General features: G+C 50.2%; 1 protein-coding gene across 1 annotated transcript in view; it reads right to left on the minus strand.

The window, feature by feature from the left end:
* LOC141100699 (solute carrier family 12 member 9-like) overlaps window positions 1-21,108 on the minus strand; it is a 393,180-nt gene extending 372,072 nt beyond the window's left edge. The window contains exon 1 of the mRNA XM_073589335.1: window positions 20,632-21,108. Within this exon, the coding sequence (XP_073445436.1) occupies window positions 20,632-20,815 (184 nt within the window). The 5' untranslated portion in view covers window positions 20,816-21,108. The remainder of the gene's footprint in view (window positions 1-20,631) is intronic.
* Window positions 21,109-23,400: the final 2,292 nt, after the last annotated feature.

The following is a 23,400-nucleotide window of genomic DNA, read 5'->3' on the forward strand; positions in this document are numbered from 1 at the left end:
GACCCAAGACGACATTCCAGTCCAGGGCTGAGGCTCTTCGGGGTCCAACTCCACCTCCGTGATCTCTTTACCTTCTCGGCCGAACAGGGAGTAGGAGGTATAGCCAGTCACTCGATGTACCCTATTGTTATAGGCCCAAACTAGTTCAGAAACATATTCGGGCCAACGGGCCTTCTTGTCACTCTCCAGAGTGCGCAACATCTGAATCAATGTCCGATTAAATAGTTTAGAAGCCCCATTCCCTGGCGGGTGATACGGTGTGGTCCGGGATTTGTCAATTCCATAGAGGTGATGTAGTTCTTCCATGACTTTTCCCAAAAAACATGCTCGCTGATCAGAATGTATTCGTTGAGGACAGCCGTATACTTGTGTAAAGTTTCTACAAATTGCGGAGGCAGCTGACTCTGCGGTCTGATCCCAAGTGGGGGTGACCACAGCGAACTTGGTGAAATGATTTACCATAATGAGACAGTGTTCGTACCCCTGAAATGCGGGCCCAATGGTCAGATAATCCACCGTCAGGAGCTCAAGGGACATTGAGGTCACAATAGTTTGTGTTGCGGCTTGCTGAGCGGGTGGTTTGTCTAATTCGCATAAGCGGCAGGTCCGGCAAATTTCATCCACAACAGCCGGCAAGCGCGGGTGGTAAGCTTTCTGTTGCAGCCATTGCAGAGTTTTTTTTTGTTCCGAAGTGGGCCCCTTTTTCGTGAGCCTCTCGAGCGAATACGTAAAGTTGGGCTCCTGGCGTAACCACCTGCCAAACAGTCATCAAGGTTGTTTGTGATATTATTTTATGATACAATAGTCCCTTTCGGATAACCAACCTCTCCCATTGTTGCAGCATAACCAACAGGTCTGGAGTCAAATTTTGTCGCTGAGAATTAGTGGGTAATTGCCCGGCGGTGACCCACGTCTTCGTCTTCTTGTTGCTGTTGTATCCACTTATCCCGGGATTGTTCCAGGATGCCCTTTGGGGTCTCAGAAGAAGAATTTTTTTACTGTCAGTTGTGAGCACGGCAGCAGTGAGAGCAAACGGTATTTCCTCTCCTTCTAATTCTTCATCTCGATTCAGTCCTGGAGTTGTATGTCGAATCCTGGAGAGGGCGCCTGCATGGACTTTCTCGGCTCCTCTTTTGTAGATAATCTTATAATTGTACTTTGCCATCCGGGCCACCCATCGCTGTTCCAGAGCCCCCAACTTGGCGTTTTCCAAATGAGCCAGCGGGTTGTTGTCAGTTCACACCACCACCTCGGAGCCCGCTAGGTACTCTGCGAATCTCTCCGTCATGGCCCACACCACTGCGAGGAGCTCGAGTTTGAAGGAGCTGTAATTGTCAGGGTTACGCTCGTAGTCAAGGAGTGAGCGGCTTCCATATGCGATCACCCTCTCTCGGCCATCCTGAACCTGTGACAACACAGCCCCCAGCCCGTGAAGACTCCCGTCAGTGTGCAAGATGAATGGTTGTGAGAAATCCGCATAAGCCAACACTGGGGCATCCGAGAGCGCAGCCTTGAGGTCTCGGAAGGCCTCTTCCTGAGGGTGTTGCCACTGAATTTTTCGCCCATTGGCCCCTGCGGGAGCCCCTTTCAGCAGGTCGTGCAGGGCTCAAGCTCGACATGCAAAATTCTTCACGAAATGACGGTAATATCCGGCTAACCCCAGAAATGCCCGCACATCTTTCACCATCTCGGGGGTAGGCCATTCCTGGATAGCAGCAACCTTCTCCCGGGATGGCCTCACACCCTCTGCCGAAACGACATGACCCAGATATTCAATCTGAGAGCGAAACAGGTGGCATTTCTGAGGCTTCACCTTCAACCCGTACTTTTGCAACCGGCCGAGTACCTGTCCCAACCGCTTCAGGTGGTCCTCAAAGGTGGCGGCATAGACGATGATGTCGTCCAGATAGATCAATGTAGCCTCAAAATGGAGATCTCCCAGACACCGCTCCATCAATCGCTGAAAGGTCCCGGGGGCGTTGGCCAGCCCAAACGGCATCCGATTAAACGCAAACAATCCCATGGGCAATATGAACGCCGTCTTGGCTCTATCTTCTTCTGACATGGGCACCTGCCAGTACCCACTGGCCAAATCCAGGGTTGAAAAATATGTTGCTTTTCCCAAGGCGGACAGGGATTCTTCTATGCGGGGCAGTGGATACGAGTCTTTAATAATGCAAGCATTCAGTTTACGATAATCCACACAGAATCGTAGTGTACCATCTTTCTTCCGGACCAACACGATTAGGGCCGCCCAGGAGCTTTGAATTTCCCGTATCACCCCTTTTCGCAGCATTTGGGCAAGCAAAGTTTTCACCTCCTGATAGAGTTGTGGCGGAATCTGTCTATATCGTTCCCGGATAGGGGCCGCTAATGCTGTGGGGATTTCATGAGTGATGGCGGTGGTACACCCAAAATCGTCCTCATGACTAGCAAAAACTTCATGGTACTGGCCAAGCAATGTTTTTATCTGTGAGAGTTGGGCTGCAGTTAATCCAGAAAGCTCGGCCTGCATTTGCTCCAAAATATTTCGGCCCTTCTCTTGTGCCGAGACTTCGTGGGCCTGTAAGGTTCGTATTGTTACTTCCCAAGGATCCTCGGGGTGTACTCGTAATTGAACCGCAGGAGCTGGCAGCACTTCTTCTAAAGGCCTTACTAATTTGGCCAGTACAGTCTGTGCTTTCAGAACGGTGTCTCGGTCTTCAAGGTTAACGCAGCGTACCAGGACGGTTCCTTTTTGCACCGTAGCCAGGGAACGGGCCACCAGTATGCCAGGAGGTAAGCGCTCTGAGTGACACGGCTCCACCTGCACCTCCACGCCCTCCAAAGGTATCGGGGCTCGAATTGGCAGGGCCACCACTGTCTGTCCAGGAGGTAGCACAAGCAGGGGAGCTGCTGACGCGATGACTTTGCCCAGAGCCTCGCCCTCCTGGCAGTGCTGATGCACCCACGCACCTCGCACCAGCTGCTGGAATACCTGTCCCTGAGCTGTGCGAGAACCCCACTGTTTCAGAATCTTGTGTGGGATCATTTAGTACCAAGTTGCCGAACTCACGTAAAATATTCATGCCTAGGGTGACGGGGTGCCGTTGATCAGCTTCTCCTTGAGTAAGCACCACCCCTCTGCGACCAAGGGATTTACCGCAAGTCAACTGCACCCACACTACCCCAGCAACCGGGAGCGGCAATTGGTTGGCGGCTATTAGTCTTATCATGGGCCCCCACTGGGGTCTTGCTGCCTCCGGGAAGTTTTGTTGAAAGTACGTTGCAGGCATGGTGGTTACTTGTGACCCCGTGTCTACCAGACACCGGACGGCCCGGCCCTCCACTTCTGCCCAAACCACCGGACACTTCACTACCAAATCTTCGGGACTTCCACCACCCCTAGTTGTGGTTTTCCGCTCCGAGCGGCGTGCCCCCAGCCCAGAGCCCTTTAGTTTAATGGCCGCCGGGGTGGTTATCTCCCACGCCGCGGACACTCTCGGGTGAAGTGGCCTGATTCTCCACACTCAAAACACCGTGCCAGTGTAGGCTGACCACCCCGCGTGGAGTGTGATCCCCAAGAGCCGGGATTAAAGCTAGGTCGTCCAGTCCCGGTTCTTCTCTATACTTCAGCCAACTAGCCCTTAATATTTTACAGCTCTTGCTTCATCTCCTCCACCCACTGAGGCTCCTCGACTGCATTCTCGGAGGCCTCCACACCTTGGACTTTCCCCACGAGGACCGCCATCCCCTGCTCCTGCTCTCGAGCACGTGCCTGACTTCCCACTTCTGAAAAGTCTATTCGGGGATTCATTCTGATCTGTTCCCGCAGTGCCTGTTTGACTAATAGATATCGCAAACCAGTCACCAGTAGGTCACGTAGGGTAATGTCAACAGGTCCTACCCCTACCCCGTCCTTTCTTTCAATAGCCGTATGCAATTCTTGGAGGACATTCATATACTCTGTGATCGTCTCCCCCTCTACTTGCATCCGACTAAACAAACGGGTTCTTAACTCTCCCACATTAGTAGGGTCCCCATGGGTCTGTTCTACTATCTGTAACGCTTTTTCAGAAGTGTTGCGGTGCCCCGGAGGATTCAACATCACTGACCTCCGCACCTCCCCGTCCAGTGCCACCTCGGCTTCCAGATCAAGGGTCATGGGGTGCATCCGAAAGAGCCCCGCATCCGCTCTGTCCAGCTCCATAACATAGTATTGGAGCCAGAGAATCTAGGCAGGTTGTTCAGCATGGCCCCCAATGAAATGCTGGAGTGGGGTCCCTCATTATTTGTAGAGTTGACAGCTCCGCTCTGATCGGGAGCACCACAGTCCGCGCTCGGAGACTGCATCCTGCTGACTATGCCAAGTGTAGGGTCTAGCAGATTCTCAGGATGCAGTGACGAGACACGAGACAGGGTATGACTTGTGTAATTAACTTTTATAAACAGGCGCCACTAGGGCTATGCTGAACAGGCAGAAGAAGGGGTAACACAAATCTGTCCTCACAGGGACTCAATAAAATAAACAATAAGTTTCTAAGTAGCGGGAAGTACCCGGCTAGTCCGGGTGTCAAAGACCGAAATATGGCCAAACTATGGTACTTATTGCTATAGTCCACTTCTCCTTCCTGGCGTCACTCGGGATCGCAGATGTGGCCGCTTTGAGATCGTTGATGCGGCTGTCTTGACGCCTCGATATTCCAGCAAGACTTGGGGCGCAACAGGCCCTGAAGAAGCGGTGCCGATGGGGCGCAACAGGTCCTGAAGAAGCGATGCCGGTGGGGCGCAACAGGCCCTGAATGTTATGAATGGGCCACCGAGGAGAAAAAGGCAAAAAAAGCTAAGTCACAGAAAACCAGAGAGGTTGGTAACTATGCAGATTGCAGATCCCTGATCTTACCACACAATTAGCAGTAGCCGTTGAGCGTGCCTACGATGTTCCTAGACGCCTTGTCACGGCCGGAGGACTAAATAAGCCTAAAGCAAGAAAAGGGAAAACTAACTGCCCCAGAGCAGACCCCAAAGGAATAGCTAGCCCCCACACATGTATTGACTGTGAAACAAGATGAAGGCACAAACACAGGCAGGAAAATAGGTTGAGCAAATGATGGGGCCCAAACTAACTAGACAGGAAAGGAAAGGAGAGACACTGTCTGCAACTGCAACAAAAACCCTACAAAAATCATGTCCAAGACTTCTGATAGCAAAATTAACCCTGAAGTCACTAGACTTCTCCCACTATATCAACACTCTCAAATATTCTGAGACAGAGCAAAAAGAGACCGAACTAGTAAGGGAAAAAAAGCCAATTGTCAAAATACTGATAAATAAGAGTGGAAATTCAGCACAGCCCCCCAGCAGGGGCTGGCTGACCACACCAAAAAACTGAACAGCCCAACAAAATCAAGTGTGAACATTAGCAGAAAAACTTAGCTTTAGATGACTGGAACAGAGCTGAAAACCAAGAGCTGACAAGCCAGAAGGAATCACCAGCATCTGAATAGGGCGTCGGCTGTCTTAAATCCAATCTGAGACTCCTGAGATCCAATCGTCATCCTCATTCTCAGGTGGCAGATCTCCACCGATCAAATCAGCCTCTCTACCTCCTGTTACCACCAGAGGGAGTCTAGAAGGAGAACTCACAACTGGTGAACCAGAGAATGAACTCACAACACTGAAGAAGCGATGCCGGTGGGGTGCAACAGGCCCTGAAGAAACAATGCCGGTGGGGCGCAACAGGCCCTGAAGAAACGATGCCGGTGGGGGCGCGGTAATGACGCAATTCCCCTAAATGTCCAGTGGCTGTCCTCCACTAAGGGTCCCTCCGTAGCCGGGACAAGGGCCTCTAATGTCGCCTATGGCGAGGTGGCGTCCCCTGAGGCTGGTGATGACAGGGTCGCCACGGTGGGAGAAGGCCGGGGGGCAGTGTGCAAGCCTCTGTGGCCGTTTTATGCGTAGCTGCAGCCGCGACCTGAGGTAAGGGATCTGTCTCACAAGGGCGGGGGACGACGGGCGTGGCTCTCTGTGAACGCGGGCGGGAAGCGGCCTCCGGTAAAAGTCTCTCACGTCTCACTTGTCGGTGAGTGCGCAGTATCCTCCTCACAGGCCCCTGTCTGTGTCTCCTCAAGTCACCCAGCTTCCTACCTCCTGTCACACTCTCTCCCAACTGCCACATGAGTGCGCCCCCTGCTCCTTTTATCCTCTCCCCGCCCCCTGTTGCCCTGACAACTCCAGTCATGTCTCTCCCTTTACTGTTCTCCCAGTATTGTTCCCTCAGGAACCCTGATGGCGGTCCCCTGGGTACCAGCCCAGTTACTGTCTGGGAGTCCTCCTCCCCACACAGTGTCACACAATTTGGGGTACAAGGGAGACTCTTGTTGCATCATTCCTCTAGCACGGAGTCTCCGGTCCATACGGACTGCCTGCATCATGGCATCCTCCAGGGTAACAGGAGGAGGATGTAATGCCAGAGCGTCCTGCAGACGGTCAGACAGGTCCCTGCGGAACAACCCCCTCAGGGCGGCGTCGTTCCAGGATACTTCGGCGGTCCAGTGTCTAAACTCTGAGCAGAACCATTCAGCAGAGTTCCTCCCCTGTGTCACACTCATCACCATATCCTCTGCCAGTCGCACGCTATCAGGCTCATCATAAATGTGCCCCAGAGCCTCAAAGAAAAAATTCACAGACAAACGTTCAGGAGCAGAGGAAGAGAGAGAAAAAGCCCATTCCTGTGGAGCCCCCCGAAGTAGGGAAATGACAACCCCCACCCTCTGGGACTCATCCCCAGAGGAGAGGGGCCTCAGAGAAAAAAAAAAAGCTTGCATCCTTCTCTGAACGACCTGAACTCGATTTTATCCCCTGAGAAAGGGTCAGGCAATTTGACCAGAGATTCGGGGGATGCCAATGACACATCTCTATCCCCAGCACTAGGAGTCCCTGCAGCGACAGCCCCCTGCACAGTAACCACCAACTGTTGCTGGGTATGGGCCATCGTGCGCTGTTCCACATTAAGTTCGTGGAACATTTGGGTCAGGTGCTTAACCTGATCAGCCAAAGTATGTATGGGATCCATGAGGATAACAATTTTTTTTTTTTCCTTCAGAGGAAAAAAAACTGAAATGGTCAGCTATAATGTCAGGAACACCGCACTGCACTTGCTCACTGAGCCAGTGCGCGTGTCCTGAGTAAAAAAACAGTGCTCAAAGATACCTGTGAAGCGGGGCAGCAGCAGTGACGATGCGTGCTTCAGACTATCAGGACCTGAAGCACGTGACTGCTGGGGGCGTGGCCTAAGCTCCACAGAGCTAGGAGCTGCAGGGAAACTCCTAGAAAAGTAACTACGGGACAAGTTACCAAGGGGCATAGACAGGGACGTAAACCAGATCAAGCCGGGTCAAAGCACGAGATAGCAGGACAGTACCAAAGGGTTAGACAGAGTGAATAATCAGGACGTAGCAATAGATCAGAAAACCAGAACGGGCAATAGACGGTACTATAGAGACAAACTGTAACAATAGCCAAGCCAGGAGGTCAGAACCAGAGAAGCCAATAATACCAAAACGTGAGACAGAGAACTGAGTGAGGGGACAGACCGGGTCATACACGGGAATCAAACAAGCAATGCAGTATCCACGCACACCAGGGGGGGGGGGGGGGTCAGACACACAGCCAGAATAACAGTATAGCTGACAGGGAATCCTAGTCTGGAGTGAGTATAAATACCCCTCCCAGATCCAAAGAGAGGCCGGCAAAAGTTAACCCTGTGAGAATGTAGGGAAGGTGACCTGACGGACGGACGGACTAGTCAGAGTGAAGAAAGATAGGTTTGCACAGTGTAGGTAGGAGTCAGTGATTACAGTGGGGAAACAACTAGGAAAGTGTAGTGGACGTGCAGTACCTTGGGATGACCATTAGATGGCAGGGTGGAGTGTGAGCAAAGGACTTTACAGCAGCTTAGGGCTTTAGAAACCGTTGGTCATGGGGGGCGTGGTGACAGTTAGTGACAGTTTCAAGGAACCGGGGAAGTTATAAATTCTGAGGGAGGGTTCCAGAAGGTTCCAGTCCCCAGGGGGAGCCCAGGTGACAGGAGGACTTCGCCAGTCTGTGTGCCCTGAGGAGAATCCGACCAGGGGGGACTGAGGAGAGGAAACATCAGGGGGGTGGTCCTGACAGGGAAGGACCGCAGCAGAGACAAGGCTTTGGGTGGAAGACACCGTATGTGTAACGACTAGTCTGATTAGTAAAGTGCTGTTGGTGTACGGGCCTAAGGCGGCCACAGTAACCGAGCTGTCAGGATTGTCACAGTGTGAGACGGGACGTGACGTGTAAGTACGTCCCTTGTGTAACATACGGTGTTGAAGCGGCCCTGAACACGGAGGGCAGAGAGAGATATCGCGGTGTGCCGCGAGGACCGTCAGTCGGACGGTGTGAAATAAACTTGGACCTGTTGCACCCAGAATCTGCCTCATCGTGTCTCTGTATCATCTCTGCGCGGTATAAAAGTAGGACCACCCCCCCCAGCTCGGCACCCCACCACCGACACTACATTTGGCGTAGTCGGCAGGATCGCTGCCGCTAATACGCTATCTTCTGCGGCAGGCCTGCAACTGAAGTACTGAGGAAAACTTGGACTGCTCTATTTCGGATTATAAACACCTGTGGACTACCAATTACTGACCTGTGGATTACAAATTGGGACGCTGTGTCGGATCTGTGTGGCCAGCAGAGGATCCGGGGCGGTACCAGGTACTGTGCAGTATGGCGGTGTTGCTTCAGCGCAGAGGAGAGGTCCGGGTGTTTGCAGTCGTGTTGAATGGACTGGGACCCCCTCCAACGTACCCCAAAAGGAAGCAATATATGCCCGGAGACCGACGTTTCCATATATTGGACCCTGGCAGATGGATGGAAAGGTCTGCCAACGCCCCACCCAGCAGGAGGAGTGGCACAGAAGAAAAACTTGGCTGCGGCTGTCTGACGCCATTCGAGTGCTGCCCAACGGACGGTATGAGATGCTGCGGGTGTTGGGGCATCGGCCGCCTAGAGTGGCAATGGCGGCGAGAGATGGAGCTGCACCAGAAGTCATCTTCAGATTTACGGGCAGGCAGCGGGATGCTGAGCCGGGGAGCGGAGCCTGAGGGGAGTCAGCGAGAACGGCTGCCACCAATACCAGCAGAGGATTTCTCAGCGGAGCCCCCGAGTCCGGAGGGAAGGCCCGCAGGACAGTGGAGCAAGGAACGGAGGCTGCGGGGGAAACTGCGTGATGATGGAACGGAGGCCGCAGCGCCGGGGAAGGTGAGAGTACCCCCGGCCCTATCAGTGCCTCCGCAAGCGGCCCCCACCATTCTGCTGCAGCACGCGGCCCCCTGCACACCGGAAGGCCTAGTTACCACGGGCCCCGTGGTGTATGCAGAGCTGAGCGAGGCCCCCGCTCATGTCCCCGAACTACCCCGCCCGGAGTCACCAGTGCAGAGCTCACCCAAAGAAGACGCTGCTGCGCTTTCCCTGCTAATAGCAGCTGCATCGTTGAAATCGGCCGTTACTCCAGCTCCGTTGGAAGTAGTGGATGCGGCCTGTCCTGAGGCCGCGGTTATGCCGCTGCTGGAGTCGGCTGCGGCCAACTTAGCGGGCCCTGTGATTCCAGCCCCCGAGGACCCGGTTCTCCCCATTTGCCACCTGACCCCAGCGGCTGCTGGGCCGCAGAAATCTTCGGCCGTTTCTGTCTTGCGGTCTTTTTCCGCGGAGTCCCGCCCACCGGACTCCAGGGCCCGTGCTGTTCCCTCCGTGTGGGAAGCGGAGGTGATCAGGAAGAAAAAGGCCCGGGAGCAGGAAGTGTGGAACCTGCTCCACACTCAAGGAGAGGCCGTCATGGAAAAGAAGAGGACTTGAATGGACACCCTCAGTATCCCCGTGGAGCCCTCACCTCTGTCCATTGAGAGTGGTATAGACTGTCAGGAGTTCGATGCACCGTTGTGCAGATTATAAGGACAGTTGCATTTAGAAAAAAGGTTTGTTGTTGTTTAACTGATGCAACTATTTTCTCTCTCTTTCTTTCTTCTTTCTATGTTCTTTATATACGAAAATATGTTTACCTGACAGAACGGGGATACGGAAAAGTGGAGGAGTGTCCAGGTCCAAGGAAGGGGGGGAGGAAGAAAGAGGAAATGCAATGTTATGTTATATTTTGGTTTTAAAAGTAAGAGAAAATGAAAAAAAAAATTATAAAAAAAATGGGTACTTGTGCTATTATAAAGTTGTATGATGTATAATATGCAAAGTAAAATGCAACAGGTCCGGGTTAAGGGAAGGTCTGCGGGACCAAAGGAAAGTGTGAGATCCGGTAGGGATCTAAGAGTTGAGGTCTGGGAGACCGGGACGCCGACCATGACATGTAATTGAAAGAAGGAAAATGAATGGGAAGACGTGAGAAAGACAGCCGTCCTAGGTCAGGTCCCCCAACACCACGGACACCCCTGAAGAAGGAAAGGCGGGCGCCGGCAATGATCTGGTAGGTGAGTGGCCTCGATCATGGCGTACCGGATAGTGAAAGGTAACAGTAGGGGAGAGTAGGGGAAAGATACACGCCGTAGAGAGAATACGGGTGTATCTTGCCCAATTTGAAAGGCGTTGTCATGTGGCATGCGCGCTGGTGAGTAGCAGTAGGCTGCTCAGAGCATAGTGCTCCCAGTATGGTTCGGCCCCCGCAGATAGTGGGTTTGGCTCAACTTCTGGTCCGACAACAGAATGTAGGTGTAGATTCAGAACGACGAAGGCAGGGATGACGATTGTCGAGGACGACAATGGACAAAGGAAGGGGGAGTGTAGGGAAGGTGACCTGACGGACGGACTAGTCAGAGTGAAGAAAGATAGGTTTGCACAGTGTAGGTAGGAGTCAGTGATTACAGTGGGGAAACAACTAGGAAAGTGTAGTGGACGTGCAGTACCTTGGGATGACCATTAGATGGCAGGGTGGAGTGTGAGCAAAGGACTTTACAGCAGCTTAGGGCTTTAGAAACCGTTGGTCATGGGGGGCGTGGTGACAGTTAGTGACAGTTTCAAGGAACCGGGGAAGTTATAAATTCTGAGGGAGGGTTCCAGAAGGTTCCAGTCCCCAGGGGGAGCCCAGGTGACAGGAGGACTTCGCCAGTCTGTGTGCCCTGAGGAGAATCCGACCAGGGGGGACTGAGGAGAGGAAACGTCAGGGGGGTGGTCCTGACAGGGAAGGACCGCAGCAGAGACAAGGCTTTGGGTGGAAGACACCGTATGTGTAACGACTAGACTGATTAGTAAAGTGCTGTTGGTGTACGGGCCTAAGGCGGCCACAGTAACCGAGCTGTCAGGATTGTCACAGTGTGAGACGGGACGTGACGTGCAAGTACGTCCCTTGTGTAACATACGGTGTTGAAGCGGCCCTGAACACGGAGGGCAGAGAGAGATATCGCGGTGTGCCGCGAGGACCGTCAGTCGGACGGTGTGAAATAAACTTGGACCTGTTGCACCCAGAATCTGCCTCATCGTGTCTCTGTATCATCTCTGCGCGGTATAAAAGTAGGACCACCCCCCCCAGCTCGGCACCCCACCACCGACACTACAAGAACAGGACATTAACCATGTCCTAACCATGACAATTTTATTTACAATTATTTAATCTGTCCAATTACTTTTGGTCCCTTTAAAAACAGGGTGGCACATGTTAAGGAGCTGAAACTCCTAAACCCTTCATCCAATTTTAATGTGGATACCCTCAAATGAAAGCTGAAAGTCTGAACTTCAACTGCATCTGAATTGTTTTGTTTAAAATTCATTGTGGTAATGTCTAGAACCAAAATTAGAAAAATGTTGTCTCTGTCCAAATATATATGGACCTAACTGTAACTGAGATTACTAATGATGTATACAAAAACACAAACATGCCATGTATCCAGTATGGGGAATGGCATGAACAAAAAATAAAAAACTATGTCAGAATTGCTCTTTTATGTTCATCCCCTACATAAAAGACAAATAAAAATGTTCTATCTACCGCACTATTGGACCAATCAAAAACATTTGTGCAAAAGAAAAACATACCAAAAACCTTGCAAATAAAATAAGAGTCATCATCCTAACCAGAATCAAGTCCCCCTAACCCATGGACCATTCACACTCCACCATCCCTTCCACCAGTCCAGTACTGGACTCCTGGTCCTATCCCCCCAAGAAAGTATTTTAAGATAATTCTGATGTACTTTGCCCAATGTCCCTCTAGTTTGGTTTTCAGCTTTTTGCTGAAATCCAACATAAAATGTTAAAAATAAAAAGTATCTATTCTATTATTTTTAAACACTGTTTTTCGGTGATCACTTTGCATCTCCGTTCATACTGCACCCACACACAAAAACACACAAATGATGCATCATTTGAAAGGTAAACTTGCCCCCTTCAGCAAGAAAATAGCCAAACAAACCACACATCCACAATTTATACACAAAATACAGTTTAAACATTAATTTTCATAAACCTGCAGAAAGGAAAAATGACCTGCAGGTGGCACCACAGTACCCCAAAGCACACTACCACAAAGCTGCTTTTACAGACATCACAAACAAATCCAAACATTTGCTTTGGGGGCTTTCTAGCTTGCCGAACTGCTTGCCCAGCCTATTTCAGGCAAATTGGAAGATTGCACACTTCACTGCAGGTGAGGCACATATGCAAACACATTTGTAAACATGCACTGCATATTGAATTGAACACTTGCTCCGTTCATACTCCACCCACACAAACAAATGATACACCATTTGAAAGGTCAAATTACCTGCAGGTGGCAGCACACTACCCCAAAGCTGCTTACAGACATCACAAACAAATCCAAACATTTGCCTTGGGGACATTCCAGCTTGCTCAAGTGCTTGCCCAGCCAATTTCAGGCACATTGGAGGATTGCACACTTCAATGCAGGTGAGTCACATATGCAAACACATTTGTAACCATGCACTGATTTTTTGCTGATTACTTCGCCCCACACACACACAAATGATACACCATTTGAAAGGTAAACTTGCTCCCTTCAGCAAGAAAACAGCCAAATAAACCACACATTCACGATTCTATCACTAAATACAGTTTAAACATTCATTTTCATTAACCTGCAGAAAGACACAATGACCTGCAGGTGGCACCTCAACCGGGAAACATGTTTTGGCCTCTACTTATCAAAACAATTTATTGTATTACCAATCTACATATATAAATATCTGTCTGTGTTCTTCATCTCATGAAATACATTTACATTTGACCAGCTTGCTTTTTCTGAAATTGCCTGCGCCCCCGACGACCAATGTGCGAAAATTTCGCACGGGCCAATATTGTAATTTTTTCTTGCTTTTTTTTTTTTTTTTTTTTTTTTTATAACATTTCTGACATATTACCCTAATCACATCCGACATAAAATCCCTAGCTCCCTAGTCTACAGTATACATTATACCTGACCAATACCTTACCCCTAGTGCTAACCCTAGCCCTATTCTAGCACTAAAGGGAACCTGTCACCTTGTTTTTAGCTGCTAACCTGCCCCCAGTGCGTTGTTAGTGATGCAATGTGCAAAACTAACATGGTTTTCTCAAATGAAAACCTCTAAGTGTTAGGTTTAAAAAACACTTTATATCATTAGGGGATTCCCTCACATACCTTCTGTTTGGGCAGAGACAGGCTGCCGTATTTCTCGTGCGAGAATCACATGGTAAACCTCCTCCTGGTTGTCTGCTCTCCTGACCTGAGCTTGAGAGCTGCATAGTGATCCCTCACGCCGTCTTGCTCAGGTCAGGAGAGGTGCCGGCCAGTCCGTGCAGTGCGATGCGATGCGATTCTTGCACGAGTTATACAGCTGTCTGACACAGCCCTTTCAGTCATTGTGGTGGCGCTATTTACTGTTTCAGTCAGTGACCTGTTGAATTTGGCACACCTACAGCATTGCGCTTGATTGCTGTAACTGGCCCATCGTCACGGCAACCACCTTGCAAACTCCGCGCTTGTGCACTGCTCATCCGCACCCCAACATGCGGAGCCGCTGTAAGTCAGTGGCTATATGGTGTGTGAGCGCGCACGCTATGCGCGTCACTGTGCCTCTCCAGTCTGCCCTCTGGAGCATGCGCACATCTGATATGAAGCTGGGGCTGCACACCCAGAGTCAGTGCGCATGTCGGGGAGCGGCTGAGCAGTGCGCAAGCGCGAGATTTGCAAGGTGGTTGCCATGATGTCGGACCAATGCTGTGGACAGATAGGCATACACTGTGTTCCAAATTATTATGCAAAAAATATTTCCTCATATTTTCTCTAAATTACCTATATGAATTGCAGTCATTGTTATTTTCCAGTCATCTAATATTCTAGTATACAGTCATGGCCAAAAGTTTTGAGAATGACACAAATATTAATTTTTACAAAGTCTACTGCTTCATTTTTTCTAATGGCAATTTGCATATACTCCAGAATGTTATAAAGAGTGATCAGCTTAACAGCAATTACTTGCAAAGTCAATATTTGCCTAGAAAATGAACTTTATCCCCCAAAACACATTTCAACATCATTGCAGCCCTGCCTTAAAAGGACTAGCTAACATCGTTTCAGTGATTACTCCATTAACACAGGTGTGGGTGTTGATGAGGACAGGGCTGGAGATCAATCTGTCATGATTAAGAATGACACCACTGGACATTTTAAAAGGAGGCTGGTGCTTGGCATCATTGTTTCTCTTCTGTTAACCATGGTTATCTCTAAAGAAACACGTGTAGTCATCATTGCACTGCACAAAAATGGCCTAACAGGGAAGAGTATAGCAGCTAGAAAGATGTTGACCTCAGTCAACAATCTATCACATCATCAAGAAGTTCAAGGAGAGAGGTTCCCTTGTTGCCAAAAAGGCTCCAGGGCGCCCAAGACAGACCAGCAAGCGCCAGGACCGTCTCTTAAAAGTGTTTCAGCTGCGGGATCGGGCTACCAGCAGTGCAGAGCTTGCTCAGGAATGGCAGCAGGCAGGTGTTAGTGCATCTGCACGCACTGTGAGGCGGAGACTCTTGGAACAAGGCCTGGTCTCAAGGAGGGCAGCAAAGAAGCCACTTCTCTCCAGGAAAAACATCATGGACAGACTGATATTCTGCAAGAGGTACAGGGAGTGGACTGCTGAGGACTGGGGTAAAGTCATTTTCTCTGATGAATCCCCTTTTCGATTGTTTGGGACATCTGGAAAACGGCTTATTCGGAGAAGACGAGGTGAGCGCTACCACCAGTCTTGTCTCATGCCAACTGTCAAGCATCCTGAAACCATTCATGTGTGGGGTTGCTTCTCAGCCAAGGGAATGGGCTCTCTCTCAGTCTTGCCTAAAAACAAATCCATGAATAAAGAATGGTACCAGAATGTCCTCCGAAAGCAACTTCTCCCAACCGTCCAAGAGCAGTTTGGCGATCAACAATGCCTTTTTCAACATGATGGAGCACCTTGCCATAAAGCAAAGGTGATAACTAAATGGCTCAGGGAACAAAACAGAGATTTTGGGACCATGGCCTGGAAACTCCCCAGATATTAATCCCATTGAGAACTTGTGGTCAATCATCAAGAGACGGGTGGACAAACAAAAACCTTCAAATTCAGACAAAATAAAAGCATTGATTTTGCAAGAATGGACTGTTATCAGTCAGGATTTGATCCAGAAGTTGATTGAGAGCATGCCAGGGAGAATTGCTGAGGTCCTGAAGAAGAAGGGTCAACACTGCAAATATTGACTTGCTGCATTAACTCATTCTGTCAATATAACCTTTTGTTACTCATAATATGATTGCAATTATATTTCTGTATGTGATAAAAACATCTGACAAACACACATAAAAACCAGAGTCCAGCAGATCATGTGAAAATATAATATTTGTGTCATTCTCAAAACTTTTGGCCATGACTGTAATTGCAATGTTTTTGAACAAACTGCCTATGAAAACAGTATATTTTTAAAAATAAGAAACACTCAAAATGCATGTTCCAAATTATTATGCACAGCTGAGTTTAACATTTTTATTTTTATTTTGAACAAAAAAATGGTCAATTGTGAAATTATAAGCATTATCAGCTTATTACAAAATTAAATCAAACAGTTTTCAAGTCAAAACTTTATTCTAGGTGATGTTACATTTGCACATAGGACCCCTTGTTCGAAAGAAGCTTCTGAACTCTCTCGTCCATTGAATTTGTCAGTTTTTGGATGGTTTGTGCTTCAATTGTGTTGCATGTGGACAGAATACCCTCCCAGAGCTGTTGCTTAGATGTGAACTGCCTCCCGCCATCATAGACACTCCTTTTGATGATGCTCCAGAGGTTCTCAATGGGGCTGAGGTCTGGGGAAGATGGTGGCCACACCATAAGTTTGTCCTTTTTTATGCCCATAGCAGCCAGAGATGCAGATGTGTTATTTGCAGCATGAGACGGTGCATTATCATGCATGAAAATGATCTTGCTGTGGAAAGCACGGTTCTTCCTCTTGAACCAGGGCAGGAAGTGCTGTTTTAGAAACTCCACATAGATTATGGAGTTCATCTTTACTCCTTTCAGGGATCCTAAAGGGGCCGACAATCTCTCTCCCCATGATTCCAGCCCAAAACATTACTCCACCTCCTCCTTGTTGGTGCCTTAGCCGTGTTTTCATGGGGTGTCCATCAACCAGCCATTCTGCACTCCATCCATCTGGACCATCGAGCGTTGCACGGCACTCATCGGTGAACAAAACAGTTTGGAAGTCAGTCTTCATGTATTGTTTGGCGCACTGGAGCCATTTCTGCTTGTGTGCAGTGGATTGAGGTGGTCGACAGGATGGCTTACACACAGCTGGAAACCTCCGAAGGACCCTGCATCTTGTTGTTCGGGGGACGTTGGAGGCACCAGCAGCTTCAAAAACTTGTCTGCTGCTATGACAAGGCATTTTTGCAGCTGCTCTTTTAACCAGACGCAATTGCCTGTTGGAAAGAGTCCTCAATCTTTCCTTATCAGCACGCACACGTGTGTGCTGGGAATCAGCTACATACTTCTTGATTGTGCGATGATCACGATGAAGTGTCTTGGCATTGTTGACTGTAGTCATGCCTTGACCTAAATACTCCACAATTTGTTGCTTCTCAGCATCCTTTTTCTTTACCATTTTGGCAAAACATGTAGGCTGCTTAATAATGTGGAACAGCCTTCTTAAGTAGTCTTGCCTTTATTTGGACACACCTGCCAAACTAATTTGCACAGGTATCTGCAATTGCTTTTAGTGATATAAAGAGCCCTGACACACATCACCATCTATGAGTTTAAATGACAAACAAAAAAATTCTAACCTTATCACTCCTAAACTCTTTTTGCATAATAATTTGGAACACAGTTTAATTTGAATAGGACACTGACTAATCTGTGACTGAAACAATAAAAAGCATCAACCCTGTGACTGAAAGAAAAAGGTGTGTGTGTGGGAATCCCCTAATGATATAAAGTGTTTTTTAAACCTAATACTGGCAGCTTTTCTTTGAGAACTAGAACTGGTGGCAGTTTAATTGATAAAAAAAGAGGTAACAGGTTCCCTTCAACTCTAATTATGTCCCTTACAACATTCCTACCCCTATCTCTAGTTCTATCCCTATACCTTAACTTAATACTAACCATATTCCTAACACTAACCTTAGCCCTAATCATATCCCTTACAACATCCCTACTCTGATATCTAGTCTTAGCCATGTACCTTACCCTACTAGTAACCCTAGCCCTATTCCTAACACTAACTCTAGCCATAATCAAATCCCTTACAATATCCCTACCCCTACAGCTTACCATAGTACTAACCCTATACCTACCACTAACCCTAGCTCTCATCACATCCCTTACAACATCACTACTCCTATATCTAGCCCTAACCATGTACCTTAACCTACTAGTAACCAAATTACTAACGTTAACCCTAGCCCTAATCAATTCCTTTACAACATTCCTACCACTACCTCTAGTCCTAACCCTATACCTTATCCTAGTACTTACGCTATTCCTAACAGTAAACCTAGCCCTAATCTTACATCCCTAGCCCTACCTCTAGTCCTAACCCTAGCTCTATTCCTAGCACTAACCCTAATTATATCCTTTACAACATACCGACCCCCATACTTAGTCCTAACCCTACACCTTACCCGTGTACTAAACCTAGCCTTATTTCTTGTGCAAACACTAGCCCTAATCACATCCCTTACAACATGCAGCATTGGACAGTGTGGATCACCAGCTCCGCCTCACTATGCTCCGCTCTATCAGCATCAAGGACACTGTTCTCTCTCGAGTCTCCTCTTACCTATCTGACCGATCCTTCACTGTATCTTTTGCCAGCTCCTACTCCTCTAATCGTCTCTTTACTGTTCAGGCCTCACTCGCTCATGTTACCTCCATCTTAAAAACATCTTCAGAATCTGACCTTTTCTCCCCTTTGAAAGTGCAAACAAAACCTCTTACGGTGGCCCTTATTCATTTTCATCTAGACTACTGGAACTCTCTACTGATCAGTTTCCCCAAACTCTCTCCCCTTCAATACATCCTAAATGTGGCAGCAGCCAGGGTCGTGTTTCTGTCCAGCTGATACACCAATGACTCTACCCTGTGCCAGTCATTGCACTGGTTAACTATTCATTGCAGAATTCAATACAAACTGAACTTTCTTCTTTCTTTTCCACAAAGCCCTCGACACTTCTGCACCATCCTATGCCTCCTCCCCCATCTCTGGCTATCACCCTACCCATGCTCTCCGCTCCACAACTGATCTAAGGTCTCTCTCACATGAGCGTATAAAACGGCTGAGTGGTATGTGATAAAACATTGCCTAGCACATGCACCAGTGTTGGGCTAGGTTCACATTACCTTGAGCAGCCCGTTCAACACAAAGCGCTGAAGGGCTGCACTAACGGTATAGCATAACGCGATCGCATTTTGCTATATCCGCTAGGGCAGATGAATCATCAGCGCTAGCTGTGACGGAGCCTCAGACGCTGCAGCCCGCGTCCGAGGCTCCGTCAGTGAATAACAACACAACGAGAACGCGTGCCGCTTTACGGCATGTGTCGTGATGCGCCCGACAATGGAGCTGAATGTCAGCGATAACGGACTGCGTTACCCCGCGTTATACCGCAGTCCGTCTAACGGACTGCCTAAACGTAATGTGAACCCAGCCTTATTCCATGGGGCAGCTCAGACCTGTGATTATTTTCTCATGACGATTCGGCAGCATGCTGCAAATGCATCTGAGGGTCAGATCGCACTCACCCATACAACTCTATGGGTGCGTGTGAAACCTCAGACTGCACTCAGATGGCATCTGAGTGCAGTCTGATTACCGCAAACGCTGTCCATGGAGGAGATTGAGAAATTACTTTCTCTCTCTCCTCCGCACTTGTGCTGTGATTCTCTCATGTCAGAGGATCGGAGCACAGAGCACTGTCACTCGGAACACACTCGCACCAGAATTTGAGCGGAGTGTCATTAGATACACTAATGTGACCCGGCGTAAAACTAGCATGCTTCATAATCCGAAACTCCCAACTCTGTCTCCAAGAGTTCTCTTGTGCTGCACCAGTGTTCTGGAATGCATTACCCTGGACGATCTAATACCCAGCTGTCACTGTTTTATACATGCTTTAAAAACACAACTCTTTAGACAGGCCTATCACCTCAATTCTCCAACCTAACTCTCCCCTGATCCCTCTTTCTACATTTGACTCAGAACCTGGGCCCTCCTATTCGTCTATTTCCTCCTTGCACCAAAGAGCACTTGGCTGGACCATACAGGACAGCACGTTCTACCTAATCTCTCCCCCTAGCTCCTTCTAGACTGCAGCTTGCGAGCCGGACCCTCACTCCTCCTGGAACTGGTGAACTATGTGTTACTTTGTGATGTCTATTGTCTGTACATGTCTCCGATTAATGTAAAGTGCCGGGGAATATGTTGGTGCCATAGAAATTAAATTATTATTACCTATATCTCCAGTCCTAACCATGCACCTTACCCTGGTAGGAACATCCAGCATCTGAACTCCAAATTCTAGCCCTAACCCTATACATTACCCTGGTAGTAATTCTAGCCTATTGATAGCCCTAATCACATTCCCTTCCAGCATCTGTACCCCAATCTCTAGCCCTAACCCTATACCTTACCCTAGCCCTATTCCTAGCACTAACCCTAATTAGTCTTAGACAAGTGTGTAAAACCTAAAAACAGCTATTAACGAAGACAATATTCCACCATCAGCAGTGCACATGGTTCATTACTGTCTGCAGAAGCTCAGCCTCAGTCTCTGCCTATGCAGAGCACCGCACTTGAGACCAGTTTGTCACGGGCTAGAGAACTCTGCCTAGGCAGCAAGTGAGATGACAACTCCCACTTCCTTATGCGCAGATTTATAGATAATATTACGGGCAGCCATGTGTGGCACACTGCTCAGGAGGCACTAGTGCCTAGGACACTGTATGTGACACCTGCAGGGGGCAGTATTACCAGGCTGTGATGCCATCTCTTCTCCGCAGGGGGGCGCTGCCCGGGTGACATCTGGAGATGTGCTGTAATTGGGGGTAGATAACAGGCGCCCACTGCTGCAGGACACGTAATGAGGGCATGACTTACCTATCCTCAGGAAGAGCACTACGCTGAACATGGCCAGCAGGGTGGGCACCACGACCCCCAGGAAGGTGGAGAGCTTCTTGGTGCCCGCGCGCCGCCCGCCGCCCCGGGACCGGCCATTCACCCCGCCGCCCTCGTCGGTGGAGACGCTCAGCTTGTAGGTGACCAGCGGGCTGCGCTCCTCCATGGTGTCTCCTGGCAGGTCCTCACTCTGACAGCTCAGACAGGTACCAGTCGCCCCCCGCCCACCGAGGCGTGACCCGGACTGGACCACCTAACCACGAGGACCGTCCCCAGAGCGCAGACTGCGGCTCATCCCCGGGAAATTACCAGGAAGTGTCAGCGGCTGTGTAGGTGCCAATGTCACGTGACATCTCCCTGCCCCACTGGCTGCAGCCTGCCTGTCCTGCGGCGTGTGGTACTACAACTCCCAGCAAGTCCTGACAGCCGGACTGCCTCAGGTCTGATCCCAGCCCAGGCAGCTGACGTCAGCGGAGCTCATATGATTCCTCCTGTGATTTCCACATCTTGTGAGAGAAAACCCCGGGGCAAGAAGAGCCGCTATGTGCTGCCCCCCTGTAATGTGTGTGTGCTGCCCCCCTTGTAGTGTGTGTGTGTGCTGCCCCCCTGTAGTGTGTGTGTGTGTGTGCTGCCCCCCTGTAATGTGTGTGTGTGTGCTGCCCCCCTGTAGTGTGTGTGTGTGTGTGTGCTGCCCCCCTGTAATGTGTGTGTGTGTGTGCTGCCCCCCTGTAATGTGTGTGTGCTGCCCCCCTGTAATGTGTGTGTGTGTGCTGCCCCCCTGTAATGTGTGTGTGCTGCCCCCCTGTAATGTGTGCGTGCTGCCCCCCTGTAATGTGTGCGTGCTGCCCCCCTGTAATGTGTGCGTGCTGCCCCCCTGTAATGTGTGTGTGCTGCCCCCCTGTAATGTGTGTGTGCTGCCCCCCTGTAATGTGTGCGTGCTGCCCCCCTGTAATGTGTGCGTGCTGCCCCCCTGTAATGTGTGCGTGCTGCCCCCCTGTAATGTGTGCGTGCTGCCCCCCTGTAATGTGTGTGTGCTGCCCCCCTGTAATGTGTGTGTGCTGCCCCCCTGTAATGTGTGCGTGCTGCCCCCCTGTAAGGTGTGTGCGTGCTGCCCCCCTGTAAGGTGTGTGCGTGCTGCCCCCCTGTAATGTGTGTGTGCTGCCCCCCTGTAATGTGTGTGTGCTGCCCCCCTGTAATGTGTGTGCGTGCTGCCCCCCTGTAATGTGTGTGCGTGCTGCCCCCCTGTAATGTGTGCGTGCTGCCCCCCTGTAATGTGTGTGTGTGCTGCCCCCCTGTAATGTGTGTGTGTGCTGCCCCCCTGTAGTGTGTGTGTGTGCTGCCCCCCTGTAGTGTGTGTGTGTGCTGCCCCCCTGTAGTGTGTGTGTGTGTGTGTGCTGCCCCCCTGTAATGTGTGTGTGTGCTGCCCCCCTGTAATGTGTGTGTGTGCTGCCCCCCTGTAGTGTGTGTGTGCTGCCCCCCTGTAGTGTGTGTGTGTGTGTTGCCCCCCTGTAGTGTGTGTGTGTGTGCTGCCCCCCTGTAGTGTGTGTGTGTGTGCTGCCCCCCGTAGTGTGTGTGTGTGTGCTGCCCCCCTGTAGTGTGTGTGTGCTGCCCCCTGTAATGTGTGTGTGTGTGTGTGTGTGCTGCCCCCCTGTAGTGTGTGTGTGTGCTGCCCCCCTGTAGTGTGTGTGTGCGCTGCCCCCCTGTAGTGTGTGTGTGCTGCCCCCTGTAATGTGTGTGTGTGTGTGTGTGTGTGTGCTGCCCCCTGTAATGTGTGTGTGCTGCCCCCCTGTAATGTGTGTGTGTGTGTGCTGCCCCCCTGTAATGTGTGTGTGTGTGCTGCCCCCCTGTAATGTGTGTGTGTGTGTGTGCTGCCCCCCTGTAATGTGTGTGTGTGCTGCCCCCTGTAGTGTGTGTGTGTGTGTGTGTGTGCTGCCGCCCTGTAATGTGTGTGTGTGTGCTGCCCCCCTGTAGTGTGTGTGTGTGCTGCCCCCCTGTAGTGTGTGTGTGTGCTGCCCCCCTGTAGTGTGTGTGTGTGTGCTGCCCCCCTGTAGTGTGTGTGTGTGTGTGCTGCCCCCCTGTAATGTGTGTGTGTGCTGCCCCCCTGTAGTGTGTGTGTGCTGCCCCCCTGTAGTGTGTGTGTGTGTGCTGCCCCCCTGTAGTGTGTGTGTGTGTGCTGCCCCCCTGTAGTGTGTGTGTGTGTGCTGCCCCCCGTAGTGTGTGTGTGTGTGCTGCCCCCCTGTAGTGTGTGTGTGCTGCCCCCTGTAATGTGTGTGTGTGTGTGTGTGTGCTGCCCCCCTGTAGTGTGTGTGTGCTGCCCCCCTGTAGTGTGTGTGTGCTGCCCCCTGTAATGTGTGTGTGTGTGTGTGTGTGCTGCCCCCTGTAATGTGTGTGTGCTGCCCCCTGTAATGTGTGTGTGTGTGTGTGTGCTGCCCCCCTGTAATGTGTGTGTGTGCTGCCCCCCTGTAATGTGTGTGTGTGTGCTGCCCCCCTGTAATGTGTGTGTGTGTGCTGCCCCCCTGTAATGTGTGTGTGTGTGTGTGCTGCCCCCCTGTAATGTGTGTGTGTGCTGCCCCCTGTAGTGTGTGTGTGTGTGTGTGTGTGTGCTGCCGCCCTGTAATGTGTGTGTGTGTGTGCTGCCCCCCTGTAGTGTGTGTGTGTGCTGCCCCCCTGTAATGTGTGTGTGTGTGTGCTGCCCCCCTGTAGTGTGTGTGTGTGCTGCCCCCCTGTAGTGTGTGTGTGTGCTGCCCCCCT

Source organism: Dendrobates tinctorius, unplaced genomic scaffold (genome assembly GCF_039654945.1).
Source record: "Dendrobates tinctorius isolate UK_male_01 unplaced genomic scaffold, ASM3965494v1 ptg000107l, whole genome shotgun sequence".
In the NCBI taxonomy this organism is placed as follows: domain Eukaryota; kingdom Metazoa; phylum Chordata; class Amphibia; order Anura; family Dendrobatidae; genus Dendrobates; species Dendrobates tinctorius.